This window comes from Marmota monax, unplaced genomic scaffold (assembly GCF_021218885.2).
Source record: "Marmota monax isolate L192 unplaced genomic scaffold, Marmota_monax_Labrador192_F-V1.1 WCK01_AAM20220418_F8-fsc00024, whole genome shotgun sequence".
Classification (NCBI taxonomy): domain Eukaryota; kingdom Metazoa; phylum Chordata; class Mammalia; order Rodentia; family Sciuridae; genus Marmota; species Marmota monax.
This window is the reverse complement of record NW_026695224.1, coordinates 2579004-2590444: the sequence shown is the minus strand read 5'-3', so window position 1 is coordinate 2590444 and position 11441 is coordinate 2579004. Positions and strand designations below refer to the sequence as shown.

The window sequence follows — 11441 nt, the reverse complement described above, 5'->3', positions numbered from 1 at the left end:
GGCCCTGGTCCTTTTTGATGGTTTCTTCTGGATCAGATCAGGTATTGAACAGTGGGACTTAAATTTGGGGTAAGTGGCCCAATCTCCTGATCCTCACTAGTTAGCCAAACACTAACTAGTCATGTGATCATACTTCCTGTATTACCCTCAAGGTAATATGAAGCTCAAATGGAGAAAAAATGAGTAATTGATTTAAAATGTCCTATACTCATGTTCCTACCTCTAGTTCCTTTATGAGACATACCAGGTAGACAATGGAAGCTTCCATTTGTGTTCCAGGAAATTGTAGCTTCAGAGGGGCTTCCCTGAAAGCATTCAGGGATCAGGAGAGTTCGTGAAATGTTGTATATTCCAGCCAGGTTTCAGGGTTAACAAAGCAAATAGTGTATCTGAGGCAACTAGAAAACCTATTATACAGAAACTGGCTCAATTTTGGCCCATGACTTCTCAGACTTAGTGAAAAACAAACAAACAAAAAGATGCCCGGGAATACTTCTTGGATAATGCCAGATATTGGTCAGCATCTCACCTTTTACCATGATGTTGGACAAGTGGCCCTGTGTTTTTATGAATAAAATAGTGGGCTATAAAATTATCTCATGAACCTCCTTAGGACTATCTAAAAATTCAGAAGAGGTGGTGAACTCAGTTTAAAGTATCTGGGAGCTGGGTGTGTAGCTCAGTGGTAGAGTACCTGCCTAGCATGTGTGAGGCCCTGGGTTTGACCCCCAGTAACACAAAGTAATAATAGTAATTAAGAACAATAATAGGGCTGGGGTTGTGGCTCAGTGGTAGAACATTGGCCTAGCATGTGTGAGGCACTGGGTTCAATCCCCAGCACCACATATAAATAAATAAATAAATAAATAAATAAATGTGTGTGCCCATCTACAACTAAAATAAATAAATATAATAATAAAGTATTTGGGAAAATGCCCAATACATAATAGGCATCCACTTACATTGTAGTTTGCTTCTTCCATAACAATTGTGAATATAAGATCTGAGTACTTCTATCCACTTTTACTCCACAAATTCTGCGTTTCTTATTCCTTTACTCTCTATGTCTGTCTGCCAATACTTTTGCAGTTACTCCATTTTGGGATATTTATTTGAAAAAAAAATTATTGGTGTATTTATACCTTTAAGGATGTAAGGGTTTTCTTTCTGTATATTCACTATTTATTAGGCAGAGTTCTGGGTCCATCTTCCCTAATGTGGAACAACTGTTTGGGCTTTTAGGAAGATTTTCTGACAAACTATCAACCATCATGATCACCTCCACCATCAGCAGCAACAGCAGTAGTAGTAGTATTATCACTTTCATCACCATAATAACTCTTGATACGCTTTACTGTTCTCTAATTACAGAGCAGATCCCCATCAATTATGTTGTTTGACCTCACAATAATTATGAAAAAAATATGATAAATACTACTTTCCCCATTTTACAGATGAAGAAGATGAGAGTTAAGTGAAATGATGTTTCTAGAGTCATATATATCGAATGAATGGAGGAGATAAAATTTGAAACTGAGTCTTTTGACATGGAGTCTGGTGGTCATTGCCAGAAACTGGAAGAGTGGCTAGGAGAGCTGTGGGCAGGTTATGGAAAACTTGGATGTATTTAGTCAAAGTAGAACCAACTCTAGAGCTCATCATCTCTGTGGATTGTGTACATGTAGGGGTGGGAATAAGGAGAAGAGGCTCTGTGATTCAGCCCTAGCAATCTCATCTGTAAGCAAAAACCCTCTAGTAAGTACACGTGTCAACGGGAACATTTTTGCTTTGCTGAGCTAGAGCCCAGCTCATCTGACTCATCCGTTGGTGGATATAGGATAGGGTTGATTATAACTCAGGAGGGAAAGCTGGAATTTTGACTGCAGATAAAGAAAAGCAGGGCAGAAGGATCCTCAAGGTGTTTGTTCCTGTTGGGTTTTAGGCTAGGCATATGTGCCCATGGCTGGAGGAGGCGGGTAGAGAGGGCTAGAACTGTTTGCCTTGAGACTTGGTGAGAGTCTGGACAGGGCTAAGAACCAGCTGTTGAACTCTGGTAACAAAGAATGACCCTGAAAGGGAGGCCATTCTGTCCAGCAGGTTGTGAATACAAGATCTGATCACTTCTATCCACTTTTACTCCACAAATTCTGCCTTTCTTATTCCTTTACTCTCTGTGTCCACCATCCCTTCTTGCAGTTCCTAAGTTCTGCCCACACCTTTGTAAATAGTCACTTTATTAACTTCTAAAATACCCAGAGCTGAAGCTTCAGGGAATACAGGAGGTCCTTTGGCATCGTCCTCGATGTTCTCATCTTATATGGTGGTAGCTGAGCTTCTCAGGCAGTGGAGCCAGACATATGGGAGTGGGAGCCAGCATGTTAAAAGGTCAGGTGCCACATGGCAATGCAGCCAACAGACTGGATTGTAAATATATGTGAAGCATCCTAGAGCCAGATGAAGCCTTCTGGAAGCCCTCAGTGCCACAGCGACTATGCCCCTGCCTCAAATATAATCCAAAACAACAACAACAACAACAACAAACTATGAGAAAGGCAACATGTTTAATTTTTTCATGAGTTCTTTGGTGCATTTTTGAAATGTATAATCCAATTTTTCTCCAAAGAAAAATGTTTTGGGGCTAAGCACAGCCACACCCACCTGTAATCCCAGCAACTCAGGAGGATCACAAGTTCAAGTCCAGCCTCAGAAAAATACAAGGTCCTAAGCAATTTAGCAAAACAAAAAAATAAAAAGGACTGAGGATGTGGATGAATGGTTAAACGTCAAAAAGGTCGTTGTTTTTTTTCCCCCCTGTTTTTGTTGGTATAACACAAACATCTAAGGCATTGTTATCCAGGAATATTAAGATAAGGACACACTTTCATTTGGCTGATCCAACGCTGGGACACCCTTTGGGGGACTTTTTAAAAAGAGGCCAATCAGATTTGTTCTTTAAATGCAAGGTATGAACCCTATTTGGATCTTGACTCAGACACACTAGCTATAAAAATGTATTTTTGAAATAATTAGGGAAATTTGAACATAGACAAGGGATTAAATAACATTAAGGAATTATTGTTATTGTGTTTACTGTGATTTTTTTTAAAAAGTCTTATCTGGAAGAGATACATATTGAAGTATTTCTCCATGAAGTGATACGATGTTTGAGATTTGCTTTAAATACTCAAGAAAAGTTAGAGGGGAAGAAAGATGAAGCAAAAATATCAAAGTGTCGATAATCCTAATGATGAAGGATGAGTACTTGGCAGATTCCTTATTTTGCTCTCTCTGCTTTTGTTATGTTTGAAAAGTTCACCAGGCTCAGTGGTCCAGACCTGTAATCCCAGCCACTCTGGAGGCTGAGGCAGGAAGATCCCAAATTCAATTAAGCCTCAGCGGCTTAGTCAGGCCCTAAGTGAATTATAGAGACCCTGTCTCAAAATAAAAAGGACTGGGATGTAGCTCAGTAATAAAGCTTCCCTGGGTTCAATCCCTAGTACCCCAAAAACAACAACCACTGAGAGAAGGAGGGGTGTGTGTGTGTGTGTGTGTGTGTGTGTGTGTGTAGAGAGAGAGAGAGAGAGAGAGAGAGAGAACATTTTTGCAGTAAATGTTTAGCTTGCAAGATCCAGAATAATTGAGTGACACATGCAAAGAGATTTCACTTGTCTCAATTTCCCTCTTTTCAAGACTTCATTGCCTTTGGGATGAAGAGGTCTCCAGGCGTGGGATTGAAAAAGCCTCTATGCTGCGAGTGATACTGCGGTTTCAAAAAACAAGGATTATTTTTGGTGTTCTTCTGGGCTGCTGCTTCTGTGTTACGAGTATATTAGGTCCAGTAAGTGCAGACTTGGTGAGGTTTTGGAACAAGGCTCTAGCAATTAAAAATGGAACAAGGGAGGGACACCGAGTCGGAGCTGGTGTCTGTCGCTCGCCGGAGTCGCACTCCACACACCAAGCTGGCAGCACATGGAGCCGAGGACTCGCGCGGAGGCAGAATGCATCCGACCGGCGAGATCTGCGAGTGTTCCTCTGAAAGTGGCGAGGAAGGGAAGAACATCGAGGAGAAAATTTTAGGTGACATGAACATTGCATCTCTCGTGGGAGGTGAAGAGGTCTGCGGAGATACAGATAATGGTGACCTTTCTTATGTGTCTGCATTCATAGAAAAGGAAGTTGGAAATGACCTTAAATCTTTAAAAAAACTTGATAAACTCATAGAACAAATGACAGAAAGTAAAATGCAGTTAGAAGAACAGCCATTTGCTGACTGCACAGCCTTGGATGGATGATCTCGGGGCCATGATTAACCAAATTGAAGAGATTGAACGGCATCTCGCTTACCTTAAATGGATTTCGCAAATTGAAGAACTAAGTGATAACATTCAACAATATCTGATGACCAATAATGTGCCAGAGGCAGCCTCTATCCTGGTGGCTATGACAGAACTTGACATTAAACTTCAGGAATCATCCTGTACTCATCTTCTCAGTTTCATGAGAGCCACAGTTAAATTCTGGCAAAAAAATTCTCAAGGACAAGCTTACAAGCGATTTTGAGGAAGTTTTAGCACAGATTCCTTGGCCATTCATTGTGCCCCCTCAATCTCAAACTGTTGGCTTAAACTGACCCACCAGTGCCCCTGAGATATACAGTAACCTGGAGACATTGTTTTGTCAGTTATTGAAACTGCAAACCTCAGATGAATTACTTACTGAGCCAAAAGAACTCCCAGAAAAATATTCTCTTCCACCTTCCCCTTCTGTCATCCTGCCCATCCAGATTATGCTGACTCCCCTTCAAAAGAGGTTCAGGTATCACTTCAGAGGCAACCGACAGACTAATGTTATAAGCAAGCCGGAATGGTACTTGGCTCAGGTACTTATGTGGATTGGAAACCATACTCAATTTCTGGATGAGAAGATTCAGCCAATATTAGACAATGCGGGCTCTGCAGTAAATGCCAGGCTTGAATTTTCTCGGGGTCTCATAATGCTGGTTCTTGAGAAGTTAGCTTCAGATATTCCTTGTCTGCTCTATGATGACAATCTCTTCTGTCATTTGGTGGATGAGGTGCTGTTGTTTGAAAGGGAGCTACACAATGTTCACTACTATCCTAGCACTTTTGCTAATTGTATGCATATTCTATCAGAGGAAACCTGTTTTCAGAGATGGTTGACTGTGGAGAGAAAATTTGCTCTTCAAAAAATGGACTCAATGCTTTCATCAGAAGCTGTCTGGGTATCCCAATATAAGGATATCACTGATGTAGATGAAATGAAAGTTCCAGACTGTGCAGAAACTTTTATGACTCTACTCTTGGTTATAACTGACAGGTATAAAAATCTCCCCACAGCTTCCCGAAAGCTGCAGTTCCTGGAGTTACAGAAGGATTTAGTAGATGATTTTAGGATACGATTAACTCAGGTGATGAAAGAAGAGACTAGAGCCTCCCTTGGCTTTCAATACTGTGCAATTCTTAATGCTGTGAACTACATCTCAACAGTACTAGCAGACTGGGCTGACAATGTTTTCTTTCTACAACTTCAGCAGGCAGCCCTAGAGGTTTTTGCAGAGAATAATACCCTCAGTAAATTGCAGCTGGGACAACTAGCCTCTATGGAGAGTTCTGTCTTTGACGACATGATTAACCTCTTAGAGCGTTTAAAGCATGATATGTTGACCCGTCAAGTAGACCATGTTTTTAGAGAAGTTAAAGATGCTGCAAAATTTTATAAGAAAGAAAGATGGTTATTCTTGCCATCTCAATCAGAACAGGCAGTAATGTCCCTATCCAGTTCAGCCTGCCCATTATTGCTTACATTACGAGACCGTTTACTTCAACTGGAACAGCAGCTTTGTTTCTCCTTATTTAAAATTTTCTGGCAAATGCTTGTGGAAAAGCTGGATGTATACATATATCAAGAAATAATTCTTGCTAATCACTTCAATGAAGGAGGAGCAGCCCAGTTGCAGTTTGATATGACTCGGAACCTTTTCCCTTTGTTTTCTCATTATTGCAAAAGACCAGAAAATTATTTTAAACATGTAAAAGAAGCCTGTATTGTTTTGAATTTGAACATTGGTTCTGCATTACTTCTGAAAGATGTACTGCAATCAGCTTCAGGGCAGCTTACTGCCACAGCAGCTTTAAATGAAGTTGGAATTTACAAACTGGCTCAACAAGATGTTGAAATTCTACTTAATTTGAGGACAAACTGGCCTAACACTGGAAAATAATCCATCTTTCAGAAAAAGTTGTGGGTTTTTTTTTTTAAACAAAAAGGAAGGCAGTTGGATTTAAAGTTATGAAGATGTTCTGAATTAATGAAACTGGACAAATGACAACTTTACTGAATCATTTATTATCTTGAATTCATGGTATTACCAAAATGATGACCATATTTCCCGAGTCCTCTTGTTCCTAAGAAAACCAAAAACAGAAAACTGTGGAAACTCAGAATAATTCCATTTACAAATATAAATGCTGAATATATATGTTGAATAAAATACAAAAGCAAAGAAATTATAACTTTCAACTTCCTGTGCTAAAGGAAACTTTTGTGGATAATCAAACATAGCCAATAAATTTTTTTAAAGTCACTTAAGAATGCATGTTTATCATTGAGGTTCCTGTACCCAGTTTGTGAATTCAGTATATTTCCATGAGAAAACAAATTATGAGATGGTGAATTAGCTAGGATTATTCTTCATGTTCTGTAACTATCTTTCCATTTAAAATACTCTTGGAGCAAGTGAAAGACTGTAGGTTCATTCCCTAGCCACAAAATAAATAAACAAAATACTTAGTTCCAAAAAAAAAAAAAATGGAACAAGGGACATGTTCAAGTCCATGCCAGGAGTTGGGGATGTTTTTGTCTGTTAGCTGCATCCAGAAAATGAAGACCTTTGGAGGGCAGGAGAGCACGGTGGTTATCTGTGCAAACTCTGTAGCCATTGCTTAGGTTCAAACTTTGTCTCTGAATTTCTGGGTGATTTTGGTAATTTTTAATTACCCTTTCAGACTCTGGTTTTCCTCATAGAATCCCCATAATACCCGCTCGTGTGAATGCAAAGCACAATGTCACTGGCCTCATAGTGTGACATTAAATGAGATAAAGGTGTAATGCACTTAGAACGAGGTCTGGTTCAGTATGGTTTTGCTGCTTTGAGAAATGTCTGAACAGCTCTGGGAATATAGGGAGTGGGAACTAATGGTGTGTCTTCTGGGTTCTGTGGTTGGGATGCATGGGCTCTATTCCTGGTCCTCTAGTTCCTCAGTCCAAGATGCTCCTTTCAGAGAAAGGGTCTGATTGGTTGGCTAGGGTCACATGCACAGGGGTTGGCCAGAGGGTGGAGCACTTTGATTGACAATCTAGTCCAGACTGCAAGCAATGGGGTCAATGAGTGTCCCCAGAAGAAAACTGAGACACTTCTACTGCTTTGGGGGAGAACGGATGTAGGTCAGGAAGAAACAGCTGATGACACCAAAGAGACCGCTGACCTGTGGGATAGTTAGCAGGCCAGGTGTTTTCCATTTGTTCCTCTAGATCCACTTGCCACCATTTTCTACCGTACCCTGTGCTCTGGGTGTGGGATCTATATGGGTTTCTCTGGCATTGGGTTGGGCTTGATCAATAACTCGTAGGAGACTAGAAGGGAGAAGAGAGGGTGGACCACCGCTTCTCATGACCCGAGGTCCTGTCAGGTGCCCTCTTTTCATGTTTCCCTCTGCTGGGCCCATTAACTGCACCCCGCCCTCGCCCCTTACCTCTAGGGAAGAAGCAGTTCCCTGCTGTCTCTAGCCCAATAGTAGTCCACCATCCTTTCTTGGAGTTCCTAAGTTCTGCCCATGCCTTTGTAAATAGTCACTTTATTAACTTCTAAAATACCCAGTTGTGTGTGTGTGTGCATGTGTGTATGTGTGTGCACATCTGTGTGTGTGCACATGTGTATATGTATGTGCATGTCCCCTGTTTCCTTTCTGGACCAGCTCCGAGGTGGCAGAACTGGGGGATTCAGATCTGGGTCAGTAGAATTCTCAAGTCTTCTCCAACTGAACTTTGCCCTTCTTGATGGTAGGATTATACCTGAGTACATTTTGATCCTTCAGCAAATCCCCGACCTCAACCTTGACCTCCCCATCCTTCTTTCAGGAAATAAGTATGAAACAGGTGCCTGAAAGGATCGGGAGGTCCAAATGATCCCAACTCCTATTTCCTTTTAGATGCTGGTTATACCAAAGATCCTGGAATATTCTCAAGACCAATCAGGGAATATTGTCCATGGAGTGAGCCTCTGCTTTGCCCTTTTTCTCACTGAGTCTTTGAAGTCTCTGAGTCTGTGCTCAGTTTGGATTGTCAACCAGCATACAGGCATCAGGATTCGAACAGCCATTTCCTCCTTTGCCTTCCAGAGACTCCTCTAGTTGAAGTCTCTAACACACATCACCTCAGGAGAGGTAAGTGACTAGGGATGCGGACTTCCCTTCCCCTCCTGCAAACACTGCCTGGGGACAAAGGAGGGAGGAATGGGAGTTAGGGGAGGCAGAAGAGATAAATGAAAATAATTCTTAGGTTCAGCATTTAAAACCATTCACAATTGCCTCTGGGTCATGAAAATAAGTCAACAATAATCCAAGCTGCCACTTGCATTCAGAGTATTTGGAAAGGATCTATGTGTTCATTCGACAGATAGTAACTGGGGCCTATCTGGGCCAAATTCTGTTCTGGGCACTGTGAACTAAAAAGGCACAAATCCCCTGTAGAAGCACTTTGGAAAGTGCATTCCCTAAGCCAACCTGGAGGTGGGGCTTGGGGAGACCTGATAGTTCAGGGAGTTCTAGGGAAAAGCAATCATAGGCAACCTGAGTTTTAATATTCATATGTGTGAAAGAGAAATACTTAAACCTGCCTGATTGATTGACTTTCCACTATTTGCTCTTGTTCTTCTTACAACTTAGCACAAACATTGATGAGACTAGAGGAAGATACTCCAACATGGACATAGGAAATTTAATTTCAATTTTCCTATTTTTCTATTGCTTACCAATTGCAATCGAGGAGCATAAATTACTTTTTTGTTTAAATCAGCATTTTAATTTTTAGAAAAGGCAGCCCTCCTGTAATAAGTGTTCACTTGATGCTTTGACTGTATCCCTTGTGGCTTTGAAACTTACCTATGTTTTCTTTTTCCCAGTCTTCTTTTCCCTAACCTTTTCCTTTTTCCCCCTGATCTTCTCCTTCGTGATCTCTCCTCTTTAATCTCATTTTCTCTGAATTACCTCTTTAAAAGCCCCCTGTTCCTGCCGATGGGCAGAATCACATCCTTTGGGACAGGAGTCCCCTGGGTTTCTCCTTTGCTAGCAAAGCAATTAACCTTCTTTTTCCTTTTTCTCAAGACCTTGTCTTCATTATTGGATTGGCATCAAGGATGAGGACCAAGCTTTCAGTGACAGTGCTTTGGCTCTTTCTCCTCGAGCCGTCTCCCTTTGTGATCTGGCCGCAGCCCCCTCATAATAATCGCTAAACTATGCTAAGGCAGACGTTGTCGCAAGAGCCTCGCTTGGGTTGCCTCAGTCAGTCCTCTGACCTCCTTCTCTCAGCACCGTATCTTCCCCTATCCTCTCCTCAGCTCCTGTGTTGGCATCTTTCCTTCCATCAAGGCTGGACCAAACCTCCACTCCCCTCCCAATTCCCTCATATGTCAGACATATCCACCTGCTGGTCTTTAAAAATCTCACTCATCCTTCAAGGCCCAATTTAGATATCCCGTCCTTCCTGATGGTATCTCCAAAGCCTACCCTGGGCCCTATCCTTACTAAACCTTATAGTTCTTTTTGTACTTAGTACAAAAAGTGGCTGCCCCCACTAAGATGAGCCCCTTTCAAAGACACAAGCCATTTCAGATTCACCTCTTAATCCCTCAAAAGACTCAGCATCTGAATTAGACAGATATCCAAAAAAACATCTATTAAACCATTTCATCAAGTAGAGGTTTTCTGTAAACTCAACAAGCTGACAAACATGAGGTATTAATTGTAACCATTTCTACTATTATCATTCTTCACCATTTCATTAGCTCTGTGACCTTAGGTAAAATGTCCATCCTCCTTGACACTATAGAAAAAGGACAGAACCAATCTCAAAGGCTTGTTGTCTCACAGGATCAAATCAGTTAGCACATGTGAAGCATGTAGAAAGCAAATAGTGACTCATTTGTGTGTCAATGGCACATTTATTATTAGTTTCTCTTAGACCTTGAACTTGAAGGCTATCCTACCTTCCTGCACTTGACAGACAATTAAAGGGTCCAGGTTGCCCTTCTCCCTGTTTTTTCTATCCTTCTTGATGATATCTCCAAACCCTACCCTGGCCCTATCCTCACTAACCCTTATAGTTCTTGGCAAAGTTATCATAACAAGTGCTAAATTACTCTAAGTCAGACAGTGTTTCGGGGGCTTAACTTGTATTAGCTGAGTCACTCTCTGACACCTCTCTTGTGGTAGATTCTGTTGTTGTTCCCCTTGTCATAGAGGAGGAAAACAAGGCAGAGGCGGGGTGGGTAGCGTGTGCCAGGCCACATGACTGGTAGGCATCAGAGCCTGGATTTAGTCACAGTGGCCTGGCCTCTGACTCTTGCATGTAACTGCCTCACTAAGGGAGACCAGCACTGAGGCCTGCCACAGTTCCTTTCTGCATGTCTCTGTTCTGAGCACCAGCTGTATGCAAGACCCTATTTTCCCCAAACATCTTCACAGAAACATAAAGCAAATGGCCCATTTGAAAGTGGAAATGAACTGGTTACCCAAGTGAGGGTTTTCTGAGAATTGCTTCTATACATTTTATTTTTAGTTTAGAAAACTCAACTGAATACATTCTCCTTGGGGAAAAAAAAAAGAAAAAAAATAAACAGATAACTGGCAGTATAAGACAGATTTAGAGTGCTTGCCTCGCCAGCATGAGGCCCTGGGTTCAATCCCTACCATCACACACACACACACACACACACACACACACACAAATTATATAGAGGATGCTCTAGACGTGGTCTCTTCCCTTATGCATAGAGGTTAGCACCATTATCATTTCTCATTTTTTTGTTATATATTTTTTGACTTCTCAAAGCCTTCTAGACATATGCAAGTTACTCATAGAAAATATGTTGTATTATATGTGTGTGTTTTACATAAATTATACTACATTTTATGTATTTTTCTGCAACTTGTTTTTAACTGATAGAAAACCTCATTAGGTTTTAGCTTTTCATGTTAGCACACATAGATTTTCTTCGTTCCTTTTCAGTGACGCCTAATGATAATTACAGTACTTTCAGGGTCCAAAATAAATTGCTTTATGGGCATTATCTTACTCAGTTCTCAAAGGAAATTATGAAGTAGGTTGTATTATTATTATTATCTTATTTTGCTGATGAGGTCCAG

At 41.1% G+C, this 11441-nt stretch overlaps 1 protein-coding gene across 1 annotated transcript; it reads left to right on the top strand.

Moving 5' to 3' along the window:
- Nucleotides 1–3872: 3872 nt before the first annotated feature.
- LOC124086728 (RAD50-interacting protein 1-like) lies at nucleotides 3873–6604 on the top strand. The gene is given in 3 exon segments (XM_046435210.1): nucleotides 3873–4258; nucleotides 4260–4524; nucleotides 4526–6604. Coding segments are annotated over 3 exon segments (2352 nt in total). The 5' UTR covers nucleotides 3873–3887; the 3' UTR covers nucleotides 6242–6604.
- The last annotated feature ends 4837 nt before the right edge of the window (nucleotides 6605–11441 follow it).